We start from the raw sequence: 23,557 nt of genomic DNA on the forward strand, positions 1-23,557 counted from the left end.
TCCCCTCCCCTAGAGACTGCCTCTCCTCCCCTCCCCTAGGGGCTCCATACCCACCCCTAGGGGCTGCCTACCCTCCCCGAGGGGCTGCATACCCTTCCCTAGGGGCTCCACAGCAGGACCCAGAAATCAGGTGTGTGTAGTCCCATGAGGCAGCCTGCTCTGGGGAGTGGGACAGGTAACAGGGTGACATGTGCCCTGCCTGCTTCCTGCGGCCTCAGTCACCAGCCAGTGTTTTTGGGGCTTGTTTTTCAGGAGAAATGAGAATCTAGATTATTATGTAAAATCAGCACCTAAATTTGACAAAAACAACTAACACTGCTTAACAGACCATCTTGAGTTGAGTGACTGTCTCAGTAACTAGATTGCAGCCTCTGCCTTGGATTCTGGTCTGGCCATTTACTGACCAGGCGAGGCCCCAGGAATGCTTCTGCCCGTCCCTGCCCAGGCCTCCAGGGGCAGAACCAGATGCTGCTCAGGCTGAGCAGGTTCCTGGGGTACCAGGCTGAGCCACAAGCTGATTCTGGAATTCATTCTCTCAGACTCCAGTTGAGAACACGTCCTGTCCGCGGGTGCTGGTACCTTAGAGGGACCAGGAGACATGCTTCTAGAACATTTCCACTCCCCTCCACCGGGGCTCTGTTCCCTTCCTGTCTCTTCACAATCTCCGGGGACTGTGTGGGGACAGTGTCCCATGTCCTTGAACTTTAAGATGTTTAGGGATGTACTTGATCCCTCATTTCCCCTGCCCAGTATTTCCCAGCCCTGGGGGCTCCTTTGTTTCCTTAGTTTTAAAGAGACAAGAAGGGCCAGGCTTGCTCGGGGGTGCCCCCTGGTGGCACCTTACCCCAGTCTGGCTGCGCCCCGGGCTGTGGCATTCTTGTGTGAGAAGTGGTTGTATTTTCCACTTCAGGACCCCTTAAGACTTTTTTAAATTATTGAGCACCCCAGAGAGTCTTTATACAGGTTGCATAGTCCATATTTACAGTATTATAAATTAAAACAGAAAATTAAATATTTACCAATGCATTTAAAGTAATAATAAACCCATTACATGTTAACGTATTTTTATCTAAAAATTACATTTTTCAAAGCCAATAATATTTGGTGAGAAAAATAACACCATTTTACACTTTTGTAACTTCCCTTAATAACTGGATTACTAGACCACAACTGGATCCCTGCATTTGACTCTGCATTTAATCGATCACATCACATAGTCTCTGGAAAGTTCCACTGTATTCATGAGAGAGTTAAAAAGGCAAATGATATCTGAGCATTATCGGGAAATAACTTTTACTTTGGACCCCCAGACCTCACTTCGGGAACCATTTGTTGGGGGGCAAGAATACGGTCACAGTGTCCAGACAGCACAGGCCGGCTATTCCTCAGGCCAGGACTGGGGGGGACATGGGGACCCGAGGGCTCCGCCCCCGCAGCTCCTGGTGTAGTGAGAGTCTGGTGGCCCACCTCCCCCTGAGCAGGCTGGTGGGACCTCCTGGTCCCGAGGAGGCTGGATTCTGGCCTTGGGAACAATTCCTCCCTCACAGGGTGAAGGTGCTTCAAGAACCTCGAAGTCCCCGCACAAGTGGCCCTCGTCTGTGTCTGTCCCCCCAGGCTGTGTGGCCTGCGCACCCTGCAGCCCTATGCCGAGAGGATCCCCGTGCTGGCCAGCACCGGCGTCACCATCACCTTCACCTCCCAGACCTCCCTCACCGGGCCCGGCGTGCAGGCGCACTACGGCTTGTACAACCAGTCGGACCGTGAGTACGAGCTGGCGGGCGAGGCGGCCCCCCACGCCCACGGCACCAGGACGCTAGACGAAGGGAGTGAGCATGTGTGCGCATGTGTGCGCGTGAACACGTGCATGTGTACACAGACATATGCAGCTTTGTGTGTGCCCGCCTGTGCAAGGCAGTCATGTGTTCACTAGGTATGCACACTCACCCATACCGTGTGTGTGCTGTGCCTGGACATGGATGTCCACATGGACCATGTACACAGCATGTGCACATGTGGGTACTCGTGTAGCACATAGCTGCTGCATCTACTCGTGTTTTCATGCTGACACCTCCTAATGGCGCCCCCCAGCTTGCCCGGGAGAGTTCCTCTGCTCTGTGAACGGACTCTGCGTGCCCGCCTGCGACGGGGTCAAGGACTGCCCCAACGGCCTGGATGAGAGGAACTGCGGTGAGCGGCCGCCGCGCAGCCCCCCGCCCCCGCTCCGCCATGGGCTGAGCCCGCTCCTGGGAGAGACCCTGGCGTGCAGGCCGTGATGAGCATCCAGGAGTGGGGCTCTCTCTGCTGAGATGGCAAGATGAGGAGAGTGGCCTCTCCGTGGGGCAGTGGAGGGGACCAGCTGGCACCAGGTCTGACTCCAGCTCAGGGCTTATCCCCACCAGGCCCTCACCCCCGCCCCTGTCCCAGCCGGCCATCCAAGAAGGAGCAGAGGGCAGGCCCTGCGTGGCCAAGGGGAGAACCCCCGTCTCCCTCCCTTGAATGGGTTCTCACCCCTCCACTTCAGGGGTTCAGACGGAAGTTGCTAACTCTTAGTGGAGCTGCTCAGCCCGCAGAAGAGGCTCAGGGCCCTGGCGGTCTCCAAGCTTCTTCCCTGAATCCTGGCTCCGGACCCCGAGTCACCACTGGGCCGCTTGTTCTGGTCTCCTCTGCCCAGATCTGCCTCCTCCCCCCCCCCAAAGTTCCCAAGGTGCGGGGAGAGAAGCCGGAGGAAGGGGGGTATGCTTCCTCTGGATGATCCTGCCCGGGTGAGGGCACGGTGCCTCATTCGGAACCAGAACATCTGGCTTCGAGTTTTGGCTGAGCCAGCTGACCTTGTTCCCGCTTCCACCGGTGAAATGGGGTCTCACCAGCCGCTGTGACACTTGGTGTGACAGCCGAGGAGGAGATCTGTGGTTGCGACGTGCAGTCCCAGCCTGGCTCCTCTGCCCCCCCCCTCGATGTCCCCACACAGTGTGCAGAGCCACCTTCCAGTGCCAGGAGGACAGCACGTGCATCCCCCTGCCCAGGGTCTGCGACGGGCAGCCCGACTGTCTCAACGGCAGTGACGAAGAGCGATGCCAGGAAGGTAGGGTGCAGTATGACCAGGCGTCTGGAGGGAAACCAGGGAATGGGTCTCAGCCAGCCAGCCCTTCTGCATGCTCCTCGGGCAAAGGTTTCTGCTGTTGTCCAGACACTTACCAACCCATCGTGTGTCCATCCACGCATCCACGCGTCTTCTGGTGTCTCCAGCCAGAACTTGAGTGTACATCCACTCATTTATCCATCCACCACCTCCCTATCCACTGAACCATCAATCTACCCATTTATTGGTTTACTCGATTATCTGTCTGTATGTCCGTTGTTCCATCTGTGAATGCATGTTCTCTCCAACTGCCTGTCTGTCCTTTGACATCCGCTCAGTTATCCATCCGAGCTGTTTGTCAGTCTCCCTACTAGACCATCAATCTATCCATTTGTTGGTTGGCCCAACTTTCTACCTGTGTCCATTGGTTCATCCATCCATCCATCCATCTGACCAACCAACCAACGCTTGCGGGCTACCCAGTGATAGGAGAGGCAGAGGGAGGAAGGAGGAGTAAAAGATACCAGAGAGATGATCTCTCCCTCTGGGGACATGATGCGAGACTGTCAAAGCCTTCTGTTCGTATGTCCAGGAGCGGGGGAGGCTGGGGATGGGGGAGATCAGGCGGGGACACTTTCTCGAGGGGCAGGCCTTGAACTGGGCCTTGCAGAGGCAGAGGAAAGGAGACCAGGTGAGAACAGGTAGTGGAGCAGCACGTCTTCGTGCGAAGGCAGTGAGGAGCGGGTGGGCGGCAGGTCGGGCCAGGACCTGGAGGACCACCGGCTAAGTCAGAGCCTCGTCTGCTCCTTCGAGCCTAGTCTGAAAGTGGAGTCACGGTTCTGCGTTCCGGTTCCACACTGAAGTGGGAGGCGTGACCCTATGGCCTGGGGCCCCAGTCTGAGGCGGGAGACATAGCCTTGTTCTCGACAGAACAGTGGGGGGGGGGGGGCACATAGTCTGCCTTAGGAGACGCTGAAGGAGCCTCGGGAGCCTGCCTTATGATCACGAGACCCTTCACCAGCCACCTCCTGGCCTCCTCCAGGCTTTGTCTTCCCTGGGCCTCGATGTGGAGGCTGCCTTGGGCGCAGGGACCCATCCTCTGTGCCCTGCCCCCACCCCCTCTATCCCAGGGGTGCCCTGTGGGACATTCACCTTCCAGTGTGCGGATCGAAGCTGCGTGAAGAAGCCCAACCCGCAGTGTGACGGGCGGCCGGACTGCGGGGACGGCTCCGATGAGCTGAGCTGTGGTGAGCCTGCCCGCTGGCCGCCGGCTCCACAGGCGCCCCCCCCCCCCGCACCCCAGGCCCTGGAGCATGGGAGGGAGGCAGGGGTGCCCACACCAGGACATCAGTCCATGGAGGGAATGCTCACGTCCACCTGTCTGTCTATCTCCCTCCGTCCTTCATGCTTCCCCTCCGTGTCTCCCTCTGCTCTCCCTCTTCCCTCCCCTCCTCTGTCTCTGCCGCTCTGGCCTTCCGGCCCCTCCACCTCTGTCCCCCCTGCCCTCTGTCCCCACCCCAGACTGTGGCCTCCAGGGCCCCTCGGGCCGAATTGTGGGCGGGGCCGATTCCTCAGAGGGTGAGTGGCCGTGGCAGGCCAGCCTCCAGGTTCGGGGCCGACACATCTGTGGGGGAGCCCTCATCGCTGACCGCTGGGTGATCACAGCTGCCCACTGCTTCCAGGAAGACAGGTGAGGGGAGGCTGTGGCAGGGAGGCCCCGTGTCCCTGAGCCCTAACAGACAGAGGGAAGGCTGGTGAGGGGCTGCCCAACCTGGCCGTTTTCACACTTGGGTTCCATCCCGGCTCCGCCCCAAACATACTCTGTGGCCCTGGACAGGTTGCTCAACCTCTCTGTGCTCTTCTTTGGGTGCCTTGTTTTAAGTTAGGCCAGCGATTCGCTTGTTCACTCACTCATGCACCCATTCAGCAATACCCATTGCTCCCGCTGTGTGCCAGGGGTGTGCTTGAGGCTGGAGGCACAGCAGAGAACGGAAGAGCCTGGCCCCTCACAGACCATGACCCCTCCCCTCCAGGTGGTCCCCTCGAGGGACGTCTCACCCAGCCTCACAGACATCTTCCCGTGTGCATGGTGGTGGGCTCACGATGCCTTTTCCACCCCAGCCCTATCTTCGGGGACCCCAGCCCCCGCCCCCAGCGCGGTCACACCTCCTCTTCTGTCCCGGTCTGCACAGTCCCCAACCAAAGGCTTGGAGCTCCCAGGACACCCTCTCCTCCTTACATCCAGAGCTAGACTGCAAGTGTTCTCAGTGCTCCGGACGAATCCTCACCCACTGCCCGTCCACACTGCCACCATCGCCCCCACCGCCCGCAGCCCAGAGCCCAGGTGCCCGGGGACTCTTTCCAAGTGCAGTCTGACCACTTCACTCTCTTTCACTCTATCCCTGGCCCCCTCTGCCCAGAAAGTAAAGAAAGACCTGGACTAGCATGCAGGGGTCTCGGAGGCCCGGTCTGCAGATTCCTCCACACTCAACTCCCACCCCTCCCGGTGAGGACTGGCGAGTCGCAGCGGGCTCACAGCAGCCCACCTATAAAGTACACAGAGAGAGAAGGAGGTGCCTGTCAGGTGCTTGCACCGTGCTGATTTTTTACATAAACTGACTGCGTTCCCCAGGAAACATGAGTAGAAAGTGCTATTCCCGTTTCACAGATCAGGAGACTGAGGCTTACAGCAGCACACACATATCTGTGGAGCTGGGGCTGGAGCCCAGGTAGCGGGCTCCAGGGTGGACAGTGAGCTCTGTGCCAGCCTCCAGCCACCTGGCCTTCCCAGGAAGGTCTGGGATGGGAGAGGCGGCCACTGAGCAGGACACCCTCCCTGCCCCAGCATGGCCTCGCCGGCGCTGTGGACGGTGTTCCTGGGCAAGGTGTGGCAGAGCTCCCGCTGGCCGGGCGAGGTGTCCTTCAAGGTGAACCGCCTGCTCCTGCACCCCTACCACGAGGAGGACAGCCACGACTACGACGTGGCCCTGCTGCAGCTGGACCACCCCGTGGTGCGCTCGGCCGCGGTGCGCCCCGTCTGCCTGCCTGCGCGCTCCCACTTCTTTGAGCCAGGCCTGCACTGCTGGATCACCGGCTGGGGCGCCCTGCGCGAGGGTGGTGAGCAGGCCTGCGGGGTGGGGAGACGGGGGGGGGGTGCGCCTCCTCCCCTATCTAGCCTAGAGCTGGCAGGGCAGGGGGCCCAGCGCTCTGCCCCCAAGGCCTGCAAGTCCTAGGATAAAGTTGGACTGGATTTTGCAGAACAAAACAACCTTTTACTACCCTACCCTCCTGGCCCTTCCCTTCCTCCTGGAATGGCATTTAAGGAGAACTGAAGTCATAGGAGGTTATCTTGGAGGATATGTGTGGGGTAAAGGGGCAGGCCAGGGACCCCACAGCCTACAGGCAAGCTCCAACCGTCTGCTCCTTGGTGGGGTGGAGGTGTACATGAGTGTGTGTGTGTGTGTGTCTGTGTGTTGGGGAACAAGGTCTTAACTAAGGCTGGATTTGAAGGGAACAGTTTCATTTAATCCACCTAATAACCCTAGGGTGAGCATTATGGCCTTATTTTATGGGTGGGGAAACTGAGGCTCGGAGACATTTAGCAGTTGCTCAGAGAGGGTTGGAGCAGAGACTGGAACCCAGGACTGCCTGACCCCCAGAGCCCCTGCTGTGCCTAAACTGATCAGTGCCAGCTATCCCTAGAGGCCACCTCTCAGTTCTGTGAACACAGGCTGGGCTGACAGCCATGCCCTGTGCCCTCAGGTGGTGGCTTTTAAAATGTGTACAATAGTGGCAGGCTTGGCTCAACAGTTAGAGCACTGGCCCGGACCAAAAGGTCATGGGTTCGATTCCCGGTCAGGGGCATGTACCTGGGTTGCAGGTTTGATCCTCAGCCTGGGTTGGGGTTGTGCAGGAGGCAACCAATCAATGTTTCTCTCTCTCTCTCTCCCCCCCTCCCTCCCTCCTTTTTACTCTACCTAAAATCAATGGAAAAATATCCTTGGGTGAGGATCAACGAACAAACAAAAAAGTAAAATGTGCACAGCGACTTACAATGTGGAGGCAGGGCTGTATACATAATTTATAAAGGAGGAAACAGGCTCAGATGAAAAGTGACTGGCCTAAGAGGTTGCTGGAGAACAGTGGTAAAGCAAGGACTGGTTCCCTGATCATTCATTCATTCATTCATTCATTCATTCATTCATTCATTGTGACAAATTTATGAGCACCTACCATATGCCAGACATGAGTTGGGCTATGGGGACAGAAAGGTGAAGTGAGAACGTCCGCTGGGGAGACAGGCAGTGTAAGAGCCGACCTGGGTAGGCAGGCAGCCCAGAGGAGGCGCCCTACAGGCAGGGCGAGGGAGGCTCCCAGGGTGGGCGGGCTAAGCTGAGTTGGCCGTCCTGGCGGAGGGGAGGCATTACCAGTAAGGCAGCCCAGGGAGCTCGGAACGCCCAGCAGAGGAAAGCCGGCAGGCGGATCGGTGAGGCTCGGTGGGGAGGGTGTTGGCAGGTGCTCACAACCACCTGAGGACTTCCAGAAGGACGCTGATGCCCGGACCCCACTCCAGTGAACGGGTCTCCGAGTGAGGCCAGGCCCAGTGCATGCTGAAGCTTCTTGGGGGTTCCACCCACGGTCCCTGTGGATGAGTGCTGGGCGGGACGGGGGAGAGGCTGAGGGGTTTCAGAGCAGTGGAGGCTCTGGGAAAACCCCCTGGGGCCGTCACAGAGCGGAGGGGAGGGGCCCAGAGGCCTCCAGCAGGAGGAGGAAGGGGAGGGGCAGCTGGAGAAGACGCCAGTCCAGACAGGCGTTGGTGGGGCTCAGTGCCCCTGGGCCACACAGAGGAGGTGGAGGTGCAGGGTGTGGGCAGGGCAGGAGGCAGGACTTGCGAGATGCCAAGGAAACAGTGGCAGGAAGGGAGGGCCCCCTGGGCATCTTGGATCTTCTCACCCCTGCCTCTGGCCCTGCCCTCGCCGGGCAGGCCCCACCAGCAACGGCCTGCAGAAGGTGGACGTGCAGCTGATCCCGCAGGACCTGTGCAGCGAGGCCTATCGCTACCAGGTGACGCCCCGCATGCTGTGTGCCGGCCACCATAAGGGCAAGAAGGATGCCTGCCAGGTGACTCCCTGGGGCCTGGGGGGTGGGGGAGGGGGACGCTCATATTACCCAGGGCCTGGGCACCTGCTCACATCAGCTTGCTGAAGCTTTGTGGGCCCCCAGCAAGGTGGGGATGTCTGTCCCCACTTTACAGATAACAGAACTGAGGCTCGAGGGGGTTGAGGGACTGGCCCCATGTTGCAGGCCACAGATCAGGAGAGACCCATGGTGGGCAGGCAGGTCCGGGCTCAAACCGGGTTCTGCTCGTTGCCCACCGCAAGGCAGTTGGCCCGAGGTGACATGGTAGAGAGTTCTAGAAGGAGGCAGAGGTGGACGGGGCCTGTGGACTCAGCCCGCGGCCGGTCAGGGCTCACTGGAGGCCGGGCCCAGGTATGGGGAAGCTGAGGCTTCAAGAGGCAATGCGACCTCCTTGCGGTCACTCAGCCCCAGCAGTTACTCCGTCCTGAAGTGGGGGTGCCCTCACCCTGACGCAGCCTGTCTCTCCTCCCCCCAGGGCGACTCGGGTGGCCCACTGGTGTGCAGGGAGCCCAGTGGCCGCTGGTTCCTGGCGGGGCTGGTCAGCTGGGGCCTGGGCTGCGGCCGGCCCAACTACTTTGGCGTCTACACCCGCATCACAGGTGTGATTGGCTGGATCCAGCAGGTGCTGACCTGAGGAGCTGCCCCCCTGCGGAGCTGGGCCCACCTCCCGGACTCAGCCCAGAGCACCCATCAGGCGGGGGAAGAAGCACTCTGGGGCGCAGGCCCTGTGGCAGCAGGAGGGGGCGCCTTGCCCCGCAGTCTGCTTCCTGACATCACCCAGAGAGGGAACAGGAGAGAGAGGGCCCTCAGCGGGCGGTCAAGACTCCCTGCGTGCCCAGAATGGTCACCAGGCCCGGCTGGTGGGTTCACGTTCAGCCTGTGGCCCCCATCCCCTCTCTTCCTGCCCCGTTCTTCACTGCTGATTTCGAGGGAGACTGTTCAGCAGAGATGTGGCCTCCAGGTCCCAGGAGGAGTGTCTGAAGCCCCACCCGACCCCGGTGCTGAGGCTGCGCGGGCAGCACCCCCAGAGAGCAGATTCCAAGCCCCGGCCTAACCTGAGAAGTGGGGGTGGAAGGTGCTGGAGGGGGGCCCTCAGAGCCCTGAAGACAGCCCAGTGGGCCAGCTGTCACTGAGCCAACGGTGGGGGAGCCCTGGGTCCCGGCTTCTCACCACGCCCCCGCCTGCCCCGGGCCCGCCCGCCCTCACCTGGAGGTGAGCTCAGCTGCCCTGGAATAAAACCGTCTGCCCAAGGCCGGCTCTGGGGGTTGAATGGGGCCCCGGCACCGCCCTCACCCCTGACAGCACTCTGCTTCCTGCCCAGAGGCCAAGGTGGGGGTCAGCGGGGGCAGGGGTGGCTGGTGTCCCTCGGGTCACAGGGGTGGGATAGGGATGGGCTCCTCTGAACCCTTGGGAGGAAACAGGCTGAGGGAGGGGCAGAGGCATCTCATGCTCTCACCAGGGGTTAGGAGTGCAGCCGGTGCTGGGTCTCCTGGCTCCTGTCTACCCTTTGACACCCCTTCCTGTTCCGGTCATCTCCCTGCGAGCATCTCCCAGGGTCCTGACAAGTGTCAAGTGCTGTGCTGGGGCCTCAGACACTCACAGAACTTGGCTCCTGACCTCGGGGGTTGGGGATGACGATCCAGGATGAAGGCTTTGGGGTGCCTCTCAGTGGGAAGGCAGAGAAGGCTGCCTGGAGACCTGAGCTGGGCTCCAAGGTGGCTGAGGTAGGGAAGGGCCTTCTAGGCAGGGGAACAGCATGTGCAAAGGCAGAGTGTCCCAAAGGAACGCGGCACACTAGGGAACGGTAAGGTGTGTTTGGTTAACAGGGGCTGACTGGGAGAGGTGGGGAACTGAGATCAGATGCTAAAGAGCTTGGAGTTATGGACTTGACCTGCATGCCCTGGGGAGCCATGGAAGGCTCTATAGCAGGGGAGTGGCACATGAGTGGATTCGCAGTTCAGAACCACCACTGGCACCAGTGTGGAGAGAGTGGGAGGCAGGGAGGCCACTGCAGAACTCCAGGCAGGAGAGGATGGGCCGGGACTGAGGGGGCCATGGGGAAGGACCCTCATTGTCTACAACTGGATGGGTGAGTGAAGGAGGGGTCACCGAGGACCACTGCCTGAGAGCTGGTCGGTGGAGGGCCCACTGCCTGACCTGGGGCATCCGGAGAGGGAGAGGCTGTGAAAGGGGTCATGAACTTGGGGTACCTCTAGGAGGGAGGTGCCCAGGAGGCAGGTGGTGCTTGAGCGAGGTTTGGAGGGATTTCAGAGCCACCACCCATGTAACTGGGGGGACACTGAGGCTGTTGGGGAGATAGAGATGCTGAAGACAGTAGGAGGCTGAGGATGTGGCCAGAGGCTGGGGGGAAACTGAGGCATGGAACTCTAGCACCAAGGCCATGGCCAGGGGGGTGGTCGGGGAGAGCCACAGGGCCAGGGCCTGGGCCACCGGTGCCCCTGGTGCAGGGGTGGTGGAGAGGAAGGGGCAGCCAGCTGGGAGAAGGAAGGAGTCTCAGAGACCTAGACCGAGGGGGTGTAAGAGACAGCGGCCTCGGACAGAGGGAGCACCCAGGAGCATGCTCTGCGGAGGGCGGAGCCAGCAGCTGGAGCACATGCTGTGGGTGGGCTCCTTTAGGGTGGGGGCAGGATGGTAGGCTCACAGGGCAGAACACTGTTGGGTGCTCTGCTAAAATGCAAACTACAGGCCTAGCTCGTCTGAGTAAGAACGGAGAGTGGTGGTGGGTAATGTTTTCAACAAGACTCTTGGGGACTCTTTTGCAGCAAATCTGAACGTAAAGAGAGGTCAGGCCCTGGCCCACGTAGCTGTTTTTAGGGTCAGCCTGCAAACCGAAGGGTTGCGGGTTTGGTCCCCGGCCCTGGTCAGGGTACATGTGGGAGGCAACCGATCGATGTGTTTCTCTCACATTGATGCTTTTCTCTCTCTCCCCCTCCACCCCTCCCTTCCTCTCCCTAAAGATCAATGGACAAAAATAGTCTCAGGTGAAGCTTAAGAAGAAGTGAGGTCAGCTCAGCAAGTGGAGTGCCCTGTGGGGAGTCGTGACCCCCACCCCAATGCCGAGGCAGAGGAGCCTTGCTGGCCCCAGAGGCCTCTGCTTAGGGGGTCCCTGCTCTGCAGGGCTGTCCCCCAGCAGCACCAGGGCGGGGAGGGAACTGGCCAGGTGGCAGGGGCAGGGTTCTGTGGGGCGGGAAGAGAAGCCAGGGTCCAGGGGGCTGTAAAAGGTGGAACAGGGACCTGGTGCTTATGTTTCTGGGACTTGGAGCAGAGGGTGGGGCAATAGGGAGGGGTGGTGGTGACCCAGAGTTGTCATAGCAGGAAGCGGGGGTGTCCTGGGGGTTGGGATGGAGCAGAAGGTGGTCTCCACAGGGGCGGAAAGCCTGGAACCCAGCTCCCCACCCCCTCAGTAACCCCAGCTGGCCTAGGGCCGCCTGGAGGCAGGAGACCCCGTGACTAGGGGCTGGGCCTGGGAAGTCATCTGGCCCCACCCGTTTTATAGCTGAGACAGGCCCAGTGCGGTGGGCAGCAAGACAGAGGCTCTGGGTGTCGGGGCAGAGGGCCCAGCCATGAGCCCCCCACCCCACAGGGGACAGGGCAGGGTCCCTGGGCTTTAGGAAAAAGCCCCATCACCTTTGGGTCATCTACCCCACCTTGAGTTTATCCCGTCTCCAAAAGTGACCCAAAGAAAGAGAGAGATGACCGGGCCCACGGTTCCTTCGCATTTTATTCCCCGGTGCGGCTGAGCACTGCTGAGAGGGGCCCGGACAGAGGGTGTCCCCCTTTCCCCTCGCCTGCCCGCTCCTGGCCACTGCACTGTCCCCAGCAGTCCAGGTGAAGGCCGAGTCACACCCCCTTCGGGTAGGGCCAGCCCACCCCCCTCATCCCCCACCAATATCCGCGCCTCTGGGGCTACACTGGTCCTTCCCCTGGGAGGGGAGGGTGAAGGGGGCCACCGTGGGTCTGGCCCTTACTCCCTGAGGGAGGCCTTTCTGGGACCCCGATCCCCTTAGGTGTAACCTCACAGCAGCCCGTGAGGTAGTGGGGGAAGAGTGAACCCATCTGACAGACAGGGAGAGTAAGGCTCAAGGAGGGGAAGTGACAGGGCCAGGAGGGATCACATCCGCCATGCAGCTGGGGGCCTCGGGGGAGGGGGCACAGGGGCCTGGGAGACAGAGCTGGACAGCGCCACGCTGTGGCCACCGGCAGGCAGCTCTGCCCAGGGGCCCCAGGGCCCAGCAGGGAGACAGGAGCAGGCAGAGATGGCAGTGGGAGGGGCACTTCCTCCACCTTGAGCTGGGGGCCCACCCCGCGGTACAAAAATAAAGGACTTCGGATCGGAACCCCAAGTCCCTGGAGGTGATCTGGGGCCTCACATCCGGGTGCCTCTGGCTTGTAACAGCTAGAAAATAAGAGGGAAAGAGGAAGGGGGACAGGTGCAGGGTGGTCAGGACACCGGGAAGGGGATGCGGGGGGCCGGTAAGGAGGGGGTGATGGGGGCCAGGAGGACAGAGAGGAGATTGAAATGGAGGGAGGGAGGAAGGGGTGCGGGAGAGAGGGAGAGAGAGAGAGTAGGTGAGTCACAGGGTCCCTTCTGGGAGCAGGGAGGGGGCTGAGGCCCAGAGAAGGTGGAGTCAGAGCCCAGAAGGGGGGGACAGGAAGGGGACCCAGCTGGCCTGTCTGGGAGCCCCATACCCAACTCGGGGCCGTGGGGGCTGCCTAGGACGCCAGATCCCACCGACTCCAGCCAGGGGGTCAAGGCCAAGAGGCAGGCCAGAGAGCAGCTCCCTATCTCTGCTTCAAAGGCAACTACCATTCTGGGGGAAGGGAGCTGCCCGTCACACTGGGGCAGACAAGCCCGATGGGGCTTCTGGGCTCCAGACCAGGGCTGTGTCTGCCACACCGGAGCCTGAGCCCTGGCTGGCTCCTCGTAGGCCAGGATCGAGGTGTGCCTTGTCCTTCCCGCCCCGCACACGGGAACCCAGGCCTGAGGCCGGGAGGCAGGAGCTCCCGCGTGCAGGGGAGGCCAAGGCACCCGGCTGGTTCCCTTCCCTCCTGCCCAGCCTGCTCGGCGCTGATGGGCAGATAGAGGGCAGTTTCCACCCCTAACTCTCTTCTCTCATATCCTCACATCCAAGGCCAAGGTCGGCTGGGAACTTTGATGAGGGGAGAAAAATCAGCCCAAAGTTTGGCCCAAGTCCGAGGAATAAGAGCTGAGCACCCTCCTGGCTTCTGCCCTCCCTCCAGCTCCGCCAAGCTACAAACCAAGGGTGGCAGCTCTGGGGGCGGGTGAGGGGCTGAGAGGCCCTCACTGCGCGCGGCCCCAGGTCTGAGGGGTGCAGACGGGAACCTGCAAGGAGGAAATGTGAGGAGGAGGCGAGGCGGGAGGCGCTGGGGCCGGCGGCCCGGCCTCAGAGGTGCCCAGTAGGGTTGGCAGGCCCAGAGGAGGTGCAGCTGCACCCCTCCTCCTCGGGCCAAGAGGCAGGAGCTGCCAGAAGGGATGCAGGCGGCGGCAGGGGGGATGCTCTGAGATGCAAGGCTGGGGCGCCTGGGTGGAGGGCACAGGAGGCTGGGGCCAGGGTGGCCCCGGGATGGAGGCATGAGCAGGCAGAGAGAAGACCCGGACAGGGGCAGAGAGGGAAGAGGCAGGGTGCAGATGAGATCCAGGAGGAAGAGGAGGTGGATGAAGATGAGGCAGGACCTCCAGCGGGAAGCGGAGGAGGAGGCAGTGGTAGGAGGGAGAAAAGGTTAGCGGGGTCCCGAGATGACTGGGCTGCAAAGAGAAAGTGAGAGAAGGGATGGTTATGCAGGTGAGGTGCAGGCAGGCGGCTGAGCTACCCTGGTGGCCCGCCCCCCGCAGTCCCGGCCCCCCAGGTTCTGCGCTGAGTCCAGCAGGGCGGGCGGGCGGGCGGGCGGCTCCGGCTTGGATTAGCAATCATTCTCCTGGGGGTTGGCTGCACCTTTCTCCTGTGTATCTGCCTCCACCTGCACCTGTTCCACCTCCACCTCCTCCTCCTCCTGCTGCTGCTCCTCCTCCAGCTGCTCCTCCGCGCTCTGTGAACCAGCCGGCGGACCCAGGGAAGAAAGAGTGCAGAGCTAACAAGGGGGCCTGCGGGCGGCTGTCCCCGTGGGCCCCAGCTCAGGGCGGGCGGGGGGCTCCCAGGAGAGAGGAGGGCTCCAGCACAGAGGCGGGGGCATCTGGTCCAGTCCCCTGGGAAGCCTGGGGAGGGACTGGAGAAACCAGCAGAGGATGGGCCCTGCGGGGTGCTCCCGGGCCAGGCTGGCTGCTGTCACATGGAGCAGGCTGGGTGAGGGGACGAAGAGGACTGCAGTGGGGGTGCGACGGGTGGGTGTGTGGCGGGGGTGTCCCTGAGGGACGCCTGGGAAGGCCTCGTTTTAGGAGGGCTGCCCTGGAGTTGGATGAGGCCTGGGAGGACCCAGGGCAGACCCCACTCAGGACTGGGATGCCAGCAACAGGCTCTGGCCCAGAGGCAGAAGCCAAAGGCTGGCCCTGTACCCTGCAAGGCAGGCCAGCCACTGGCCCGGAGGGGCTGGTGGGCAAGGGAAGTCACAGGACAGGGAAGGCAGACAGACAGACAGACAGGAAGCCAGACTGCATGTCTCCAACGCACAGGGACAGACCCCGGAAGGAGCGGTCTCCTTTCCTCCCAGCCTGGCTTGCTGCCTGGCCCACGGGCCTACGGAGGCGCCTGAGGCTTCCGACCAGCGGTGGGTCCAGGCTGGAAACTCAGGGCCGACCCCCGGGGTTCCTGCCGCCTCTCCCACAGGGCGCCCGAGGCCAGCTGGGGACACGGACCCGCCCCTGGGAATAAACTGCCCATTAGGAGCCAGAAGTCCACCAATAGGATGTGATCTGCCCCTCAGTTCTCAGAGGACACAGCGGAGGTGCGGAGGGGACGGACTTGTCCAGGTCACACAGAGTGAACACGTCACGCCAGACCCCTCAGCCAGAGTGCTCCCCTCGTGCCACGCCACCATGGCCACCACTCAAGTGGCATCTAAGTCACTCTTGCTGCACCCTCGGGATGGTCCCATCTCGGTGCTCCCCAGCCTGGGCCTGGGTGACCAGCATGAGCAGACAGGACCATGGGTGGCATGGGATGGATGGCGTTGGCTGTGACCAGGGTTATGCGTGTGCAGCAGGAGGAGGAAGAAGAAGCGGGGATGGCTCCGTGGGGCGCAGGGAGGGGAGGGTGGAAAGCGGGGAGGCGGGTGGGAGGCTCACCTTGGTTTTGCGGCTGGACTCGGAGCTCAGCCCGTGGGGGGAGCTGTGGAGCTCCTTGGACACCACGCACAGGAACTCCGCCTGGTCCTCACTGCCATAGTTGTAGGAGGAGCCAATGTTCACCAGCTAGAGGGGTGGGCAGGGAGAGACCACAGGTCCAGGTGGGGGCAGCGAGGAGGGGGAGGTGGCAGTCAGCACTTGTCAAGATACCGACCCGTGTCCTGACCTGGCTGTTTTGCTCAGGCATGTCCCTGGGTTTCCAGAGGACACCTGAGGGCTGAAAGTCAGGAGCCTTTTCTCTTCCCCCATCGAGGCTTCTGCTGTGTTTTCAGACCAGCCTCGGGCTGGCTGGGCCAGGTCCCTGGAGGGAGGCTCTGGTACCCCTGCAGCTCCTCCCCCAGCCCACCCGGATCTAGCAGGCCACTTCCTAAAGGCAGGAGGTTTGCAATGGGCAGGCTGTCACCTTCTCTACCGCGTGTGGCTGAAGCAGCCCCAGAACCAGGTTGGCATGGTGGAGCTCCATAGAATATTCGGTCCACTCTTGGAAGCAGAGGGAGGACAGGCCCCCACTCTTCAGGTCAGAGGTAAATGACCAGTGCCCCTGACCTGCTGGCTCAGCCTCTGCGAGCCCAAGCAATGGCCAAAGACTCCCACAGCCTCTCAAGGGTGGTCCCACCTGCATTCTGGGGTCACTGGAATAACCATGGCCAGAGGCCCCTCTGGCCGACAAAGGTCCTGCCTGGGACAGGCCCCACTCAGCCCTCAGGGACCCTCATCCAGCAGGCAGAGAAGTACCAGCCAGCTTGGCAGGCAGGCTCGGAGAGGGGTGACCTGCTGGAAGTCCCACAGGGGAAGAGGGGAACAAGAATTCGAATCTGCGATCCCAAGGCCTCCCTAGGGCCTTACAGACTTAAATACTTCTAATTATTTGCCTGATGCCAGCTCATCCCAATGTCTAGAGTCCTACCCTGGGCTAGGGACTCCATCAGTGGTCCTTCTGATCTTCCCGACAGTCCTGCATCACAGACCACGAACTGAGGCCCAGAGAGGAGACGTGACTTGCTCAGGGTCACATCGCATGTCACTGGTGAGGCCCAGGCGTGAACCAGGCCTCTAGCTCCTGGACGGGGCCCCTCCTCCACACTGCCCGGCCATCCCAGGAAGCCCAGCCTCGCCCTTCTCCAGCCTCCGCCGGGAGCATGCGTGTGGGCGTGGATAAACGGCTAGCCAAACCTTCTCTACGGGCAGATCTGACCTCGGGTTAACTCCCTGGCTCTGTTGCTCTGGAAACCTGAGACAGGTGGGACATCCACTGTTACTAGGGCAACACCACTTATAACAAAAGTCCCTGATGGAGCAATGGAGGCCCGGCTGGTTTGGCTCAGCAGTTAGAGCACTGGCCCGCGGACCAAAGAGTCGTGGGTTCGATTCTGGCCAAGGGCATGTACTGCAATTGCGTTTCGTCCCCGGCCCTGGTCAGAGTCGTGCGGGAGGCAACCAATCGATGCGTCTCTCTCACATCGATGTTTCTCTCTCTGTCTCTCTCTTCCTCCCTCCCTCCCACTCTCTCTGAAGATAAATGGAAAACTATCCTCCAGTGAGGATCTAAAAAAAAAAAGTCCCTGATGGAAAACCTGCCTCTGGACTGGGAAGAACTAGAGGTCACTCTAAATTCCTCAGGGGAAGTCACCGCTTTGGGCTTCCCTGAGTATGGCAATGCCTGTGACTGGGCCCGGGCCTTGCAGGGATCCTGGGAGCGGGGCCTATGGAATTGTTCCAGGCGTTGACCCCAGGTGGACTCCGCTCACCTATGTGGATCTCAACTCCTTGCAGCTGAGCTATCACTGGGGGGAGGGGCAGAGACTCGCTCATACTACCGTGTAAATGACTACCCGGTTGCTGTGAGCACTCCCAACCAAGGACGCCCAGAGCTGCCCCGCAGCAAGTGGGGCTCCTACCCTCTCTTGTCCTGGTCAACCTGAGGCCAAGGGTGGCCTTTCTTAATCTTGTTTACTCTAACTTGAGAAGACCCCTGGGTGGGGGGCAGCAGTGGGGACCCGAGGCTGAGGCTGCAGGAAGGGAGGGCCTATGCTGCCTACAGACTGGGAGGTCCTGGGCGCGGTCCCCATGTCCCCAGCCCACCTGCTCAAAGCGCCAGCCGTCAGACATGGTGGAGACCATCTGCGTGAGCTCCTCCTCCTGGCACTGCAGCACCCGGTACACGTGCTTGGGCGGGACCTGCTGGCAGAAGGGCGATGTGGAGGGCACCTGTGGGGGCGACGGGCACCCAGGAGGGGGGCGAGCACCTGCCCTCCCCCCAGCTTCCCTCCTCCCACAGCATATGCCCCTGGAAGGAGAGAAGGGGGAGTGGTAGGGGAGAGATGGGGCCATGTTCCCAGTGCCGACTTCGTGCCGGGCACTCAACATGCGTGATCTCGATCCTCCCAAACACTCTGAGTTATGGGATTTCCATGAAGGCTCAGAGAGGGTCAACTACTTGCCCAAGGTCACCCAGCTAAAGAGTGGCAAAGCCAGAACTGGAACAAGGTGATACAAGAGGGGAGGGAGGGGCTTGGGGGACATTCTGGGTCACTGACCGAGGCAGGCCCTCCCCCTTCCACCAGCAGCCAGGTGGTGCCTGGCTGCATGTTCCCCAAGTCCACCCGGCGGGCCGGTGCTCCTCCCACAGACTGGCCACTGCTCAGAAATGCCAGCGCCAGCAGCTGTGCTGTGCCCTCCAGGGGACCGCGTGATCCCGCAAAATTTACTGCTCTCGCATTGCCCCCTGATGGGCCCCCTTTTTGCCCGAGAGGAAGGGAAGGGGTGGGCAGCTCTCAGCACCCCTGCATTCCAAAGGAAACCAAGGTCTAGAGGGATGTGCCTGCCCCAAGGTCACAGGGCGAACAGATTCGAGGAGGCGATCAGATTCGAAGCGGGGAAAGAGTCAGCGTTTATCTCCTTGGCCGGGGCTCTGCTAGGCCATCTCGGAGCTGGGCAACTCCCCTCCGCTTGCACACCAGCGGACTCCCCGAGGAAAACTGTTCCACCTCCCCCAACCTTGCCCCCCCCTCTCCCCCCACCGAGGGTTCTGCCACGGATGCTGCCCTGTGGTCCCCCGCGCCCTGACCTGTGTGACAGTGTAGTCCTTCTCCTCCATCCGGTCTTTGATGATGCGAATCAGGGGGCCGATGTTGTAGAACTCGGCTTCCTCCAGGACCCCTGGCACAGACAAAACCATCTCTGGGTCACTCCCACTGGCCATGCCCCCTTCTGCTCCAGTCACACGAGGGTGACGAGCATCTCTGAGTTCAGGGTCAAGCAAGAGGAAACATTTCCTTCCTTGCATCCCACGCTCTCCGTGGAAGGGGCGAGATACTGCCACTCAGCAGCCTGACACCTCTGCTGTGCTCAGCATGGTGACCGAGGGGTGCCTGCCAGTCCCCTAATCTGGGGGCTGCCCTGGGTCCATCAGGAGGCAGCAGGCTGGCTGGCACTCGACTCTAGAATGCCACAACGAGACGGACCCTGGCTGAGCCCATTACACGCTCCCCTCTATGAAGTGCGTGCCAAGTGCCAGGCGCTATGCTAGGCATTGTCCATCCTTCATTGCAGTTAATTCTCGGAACTAGAAGTAGGCACTGTCATCGCCCCACAGGAGAAATGGGGCAGCTGAGGGCCAGAAAGAGAAGCAGCATGTCTGAGACCCCACAGCCCAAAGCGGCAGAGCCGAGCTTCACACTCCAGCTCCTCCGACTTCGGAGCCCACCGTAAACACACGGTCTTGAGCATGTGCACGCCCCCGGCTCCCACACTTTACAGTTTGCACAGCCACTCCTGCGCTCACCACAAGCCCTGGGGACGTGGGAGAGAGGGCATCATTGTCCCCATACCATTAAGGGAACTGTCTTAGAGACTACGGAGTCACCTCTCCAGTGAAGTGGAATGGCCCCAGACCTCTGGACTCCCCTAAGCTCCTTCAGGGCAGGGACCCTTCTGCTTGTGTCCATGACTGGCCTCTGGGCCCCTGGGCACAGGGCGGGCGTTGGTGAGTGGTGCTGCCCCGTGGAGCCCTGCGGATGGCAGCCCACTCACACTGCATCACCGGCCCTCGGGGCCTGGCACTGCACCAGGTGATGCACCCGCGTGAGCTCCTTTCATCCTCGCAGCAGCTCAGCAAGGTGGGTGCTGCTGTCACCCCATTTCACAGATGAGGCACGAAGGCACAAAAGGATAAGTGACTTTCCCAGTGCCACACAGCTAGGGAGCCTCCACCCAGATCCCCCGGCCCCCGCATGGGGCCCTAGCCCTGCCTGGAGGTGCTGGGAGTGGCCAGACATGGAGCCACCCAGAACCTGTAAACAGGTGTTGGCTGTGACACAGCTGGAGTGTTTGCTCCGCGCCCAGACCCAGGCCACGCCCACGGCACCTGTGTTCCCGGAGGGGCTGCCGTGGGCCCTGCTGAGCCAGTGCCTGCGATGGGCTCTGATTTTGAAGTCCCGGCCCCCTGGAGACGCACTAGGGAGGAGGGATGGGCTGTGCTAGACACCCACAGGGCACAGCACCGGACACATGGTATCAGTGTTGCAAGATGTGCTCTCCCCAGTGTGGTCACCGCACACTCCATACACCTAGAAACTCCAAAAGGAGAAGTGGCGTGTCCAAGCTGGCCTGACTGGGTCAGCTGACCCAGAGCCACACCCTGTGCCCCAACGGAGACAGGACGAGGCACTGACTATGCAAGAGGCCACCCCCCTACCCCACCCCACCCCCAGCATGGCTTCCCCACCATCTGCTGGGCCCAGAGGTGGGCATCTACAGGGCCCACTTTCCTCTGGGGGGCAGGCTTTCTCCTTCCCCGCCTCTGCCCACACCAGCACTGTGCTGCAGAGGCTGCCGAATTTGGGAAAGAGCCACCTGCTCCACCCACCTGGTGACTGGAAGCCCTCCCCAGGCATGTGAGATACTGGGTCACCCTGCCCGGCTTCCCAGAAGACCAGGAGAAAGAGCCTCTCTGCCACACGGAAGGCGGCCAGCCCCGCAGGCTCCCTCTGCCCCCTCCCCAACAGCACCCATGAAAGCTCAGGCTGGTCAGCTGGGCAGTGCCCTGGGCTCAATGCGGGCAGAAGCTTTGGGATTCAGCCCTGTCAGGGAAGGGGAGAGGCAGGGAACACAGAGGAAAGCAGATGTCCCGCCTGGCTGGGAGACACAGCTCTGGACCTCTGCGAAGGCCTGGCAGGCGACAGAGGGCAAGGCCAGATTGTGGGCCCAGCTGGCCCCCTGGACCAACTCACCCTCCTCAGCCATGTCCTTGTCCAGCACCAGCTTGCCATGCCGGAGGAAGTTCAGGATGGGCCCGAAGTAGGTGGGGTCACGGTCAATGAGGTAGGCCCCAGTCTCATCCTGCGGGAGGCGAGGGACAGGGGCTGAGAGGGGGCCTGCCCTGCCCGCTCCGCGCGTCAGGCCCAGGGGAGGGCTGGAGGGAGGAAAGGAGCGAGAGCAGCGAGTCTGTTCTTCCCTGGAGCGAAGTCGCATGATGGAGCCAAAGGTTCAAATCCTACCTCTGCTTTTCTCGACTGGGTGACCTTAGGCCAGTGACTTGGCCTCTCTGTCTCAATCCTCTGCCCCGTAACTAGGGGTCACTGTGAGCATCCAGGGAGGTTTTGGTGGCACCTGACCCAGAGCAGGGCTCAGTGTCCCTCTTAGAAGTTGTCCCCCTGAGGCCAGCCCTACACTGTCCCCACCAGATCCCCAGTCGATCCCGGGTGTTTGCAGGTTTCCAAAGGAGCCCCTATCTCATTGGACACCCTCGGCCTGCAGGGAGGCAGGGCGGGCAGCAGTACAACTCTACAGAGAGAAAGGAGCATTAAGAGGTGAGGGGACTTGCCGAAGGTCACAGCATCAGATGGTCAGGAAATGGGGGGAAAGGGTCATGTCCAGACCAGCCTCCTCTGGTTACAGACAGGAGGCTGAGCCCGGAGCAGAGAAGGGCCAGCCTAAGACCATGCCAACAGTCTACAGCACAGCGAAACGGAACCCCAGACCTGGCACCCTGAGCTCCTCACCCAGCTCCTTGCACACTGAGGCCTCCTCGTCCCCCAAAGCGAGGGAGAAGCAGTCTCAGTCACTCCTTCCTCAGTGCGAGAGTCCCGTTTGGGAAGGGCTGAAGGCCCTGGTGTCCGTCTGTCCCCACAGCCCCAAAGGAGAGGGGAGAATCGGATCCGATCCTCCAGCCTCCTGGGGTGGGGGCCCAGGGCAGCTCTCACAAGCCCCAAATGGACGCTGCCTGGCGTTGTCCCGTTGCCAAGGGAACATTCCTGCTCCCAAACCCACTTCCTCCCGCCCTCCTCCAGCCAGCTTCCCGCCTCCGGCTCTTTGTAAATAAAACCTGCCTGATTCCCGGCCGGGCGTGCGTGCCAGGCCGGGCCGCCGGGGTTCCTGCCAGCGGGAGCCCCCAGCCCCAGCCCGCGCAGCCCGCCCCCCGAGGGCCTCACCCGGTCCGACTGCAGCTCTTCCCCCTGGCACAGGCGGCTGAGGAAGGACTTCTGCTCCCGGCACAGGGTCTGCCGGGTGGTCAGGAACACCGTGCCCCCTACGTTGAGCCGCACCCACTTGCTCCAGCCGCCGGCAGCGCGGCCACCCGCCCCCGCCGGCGGCGCTGCCTCCCCGGCCTCCATCCTCATTTCTGGCCCCGGCTGCTGCATCCTCCCGGCTCCCGGGCTGGAGGCGGGCAGGTGCTGCGCGCGGGGCATGCCGGGAGCTGTAGTCCGCGCCCCGGCAGCTGGGCGCCCGGGCTCAGGGTCCCCGGATGCCTTCCCAGCCCTGCCCTGCCCTGCTGTGCCCTTCCTGGGAGACCCCGCGAACCGTGTCCCCTGAAGGAACCCGATGGCCAAATGTGTGTTTGGGGAAGGTCAAATTTGAGGTCACTGGGAAAATAGGGAGTGAGACCCGAAATCCCAATCCTCCCATTCGCTCTTCCCAGTATTGATTGCTCCTTGTCCGCGGTGCATTATCAAGCAGCTGATACTGATGGGAAGGAACGTTTCCCTCCCGGACTTCCATAGCGTTTACCTGTGTCTGTTTTCTAATATTTTTAAATTCTGCCCTTTGTGTCCGGAGGAGTGGAGGGAGGGGAGCTGGTTCTTTCCCAAAATCAGTCCTTTGAATGCAACATAGTGGGCCTTACCTGAGCACCCACCGTGTCCCAGATGCTTCGGGTGTCTGTGATTCGCTGAAACTCTCGGCAGCCCTGTGAGGCTGTGTTACTGACCCATTGTACAGATGAGGTCTCAAGTGAATGACCTTGCTGACTCAGGGCTGGTGAGTGGCAGCCTGGCTCGAACCCACGTGGGTTCCGAGCGCATTTCCACCAGCAAGGCCTCTGCTTCCCTGCCATGGGCTGTCAGCGCTCCTTGGGGAAGACTTCTAGGGAGGAAAGTGGGTAGGGCGCTGGATGGAGTCTGGAGACGTGGGTTTCATCCTGGCTTTGGTAGGATGAGGTATGGTGAGAGGTCTCAGTTTCCCTGTCTGTAATTCAGGAGGGGAAGGAGGGATTGGTTGTGTGGGCCCCCTTCTGAGCCAGATAACTGCGGGGAAGCTCCTCAAGTCATCTGGGACCAGGGAGGCACGAGGGCTGAAGGGGCAGCTGTGCCCCTTAACTTCCTCTCCTTCTCCATGTTTTGGTCTGGTCTTAGATTAAGGGGGAGGGGTCGGAGGCCCCCCTCCTTGATCTCCGCGTCACACACAGCCTGGCCCTGTGCTGGGGGAAGGTTCTGTTACCACCCAAGGCTTTTTTTCTCCGTAAAGCCTTTCCTCTTGGCAGGGACTAGACCACAGCTGCTAGAATCCTCCTCCCAAGGACTTACCAGTATGTTCCAGAGCAGCTTCCTCACTGAACCTCGGTTTCCTCTTTTGGAAACTGGGAATTATAGTAGTCCTAGAGCATTGTTGTGAAGGTTAAATTATATAATGTCTGTAAAACACCTGGCCTCGTCTCTGGTTTTAATATACTGAATGAATGGACAAATGCATGAATGAATGAAGTGAGGTAGGAACTGGTCTTGATAGATCAGCAACACTCC

The 23,557-nt window shown here is 61.2% G+C and overlaps 2 protein-coding genes across 4 annotated transcripts in view; one reads left to right on the forward strand and one right to left on the reverse strand.

Moving 5' to 3' along the window:
* The window catches only part of TMPRSS6 (transmembrane serine protease 6), a 29,311-nt gene extending 20,425 nt beyond the window's left edge, over window positions 1-8,886 (forward strand). Inside the window, exons 10-17 of the mRNA XM_036252227.1 lie at window positions 1,615-1,760; window positions 2,089-2,187; window positions 2,969-3,082; window positions 4,210-4,326; window positions 4,601-4,769; window positions 5,925-6,196; window positions 8,064-8,200; window positions 8,694-8,886. Of these exons, the coding sequence (XP_036108120.1) occupies window positions 1,615-1,760; window positions 2,089-2,187; window positions 2,969-3,082; window positions 4,210-4,326; window positions 4,601-4,769; window positions 5,925-6,196; window positions 8,064-8,200; window positions 8,694-8,852 (1,213 nt within the window). The 3' untranslated portion in view covers window positions 8,853-8,886. The remainder of the gene's footprint in view (window positions 1-1,614; window positions 1,761-2,088; window positions 2,188-2,968; window positions 3,083-4,209; window positions 4,327-4,600; window positions 4,770-5,924; window positions 6,197-8,063; window positions 8,201-8,693) is intronic.
* A 2,897-nt stretch (window positions 8,887-11,783) lies between these two features.
* On the reverse strand, window positions 11,784-22,181 carry KCTD17 (potassium channel tetramerization domain containing 17). 3 transcript variants are annotated; one of them, XM_036253058.1, is made up of 7 exons: window positions 21,971-22,181; window positions 20,771-20,879; window positions 18,607-18,698; window positions 17,622-17,717; window positions 15,480-15,605; window positions 14,194-14,287; window positions 11,784-12,635 (listed from the first exon to the last, which is right to left on the reverse strand). In XM_036253058.1, the coding sequence occupies exons 1-7, from the start codon at window positions 22,178-22,180 to the stop codon at window positions 12,319-12,321; spliced, it is 1,044 nt and encodes a 347-aa protein (XP_036108951.1). In that variant the 5' UTR covers window position 22,181; the 3' UTR covers window positions 11,784-12,318. The 3 variants fall into 3 exon arrangements, with proteins under 3 accessions (XP_036108951.1, XP_036108952.1, XP_036108950.1); XM_036253057.1 differs by lacking the exon at window positions 11,784-12,635 and adding an exon at window positions 13,431-14,006 and having other exon boundaries at window positions 21,971-22,180; XM_036253059.1 differs by lacking the exon at window positions 14,194-14,287 and having other exon boundaries at window positions 12,495-12,635; window positions 21,971-22,180.
* Between the last annotated feature and the right edge of the window lie 1,376 nt (window positions 22,182-23,557).

This window comes from Molossus molossus, unplaced genomic scaffold, assembly GCF_014108415.1.
Source record: "Molossus molossus isolate mMolMol1 unplaced genomic scaffold, mMolMol1.p scaffold_m16_p_10, whole genome shotgun sequence".
NCBI lineage: Eukaryota > Metazoa > Chordata > Mammalia > Chiroptera > Molossidae > Molossus > Molossus molossus.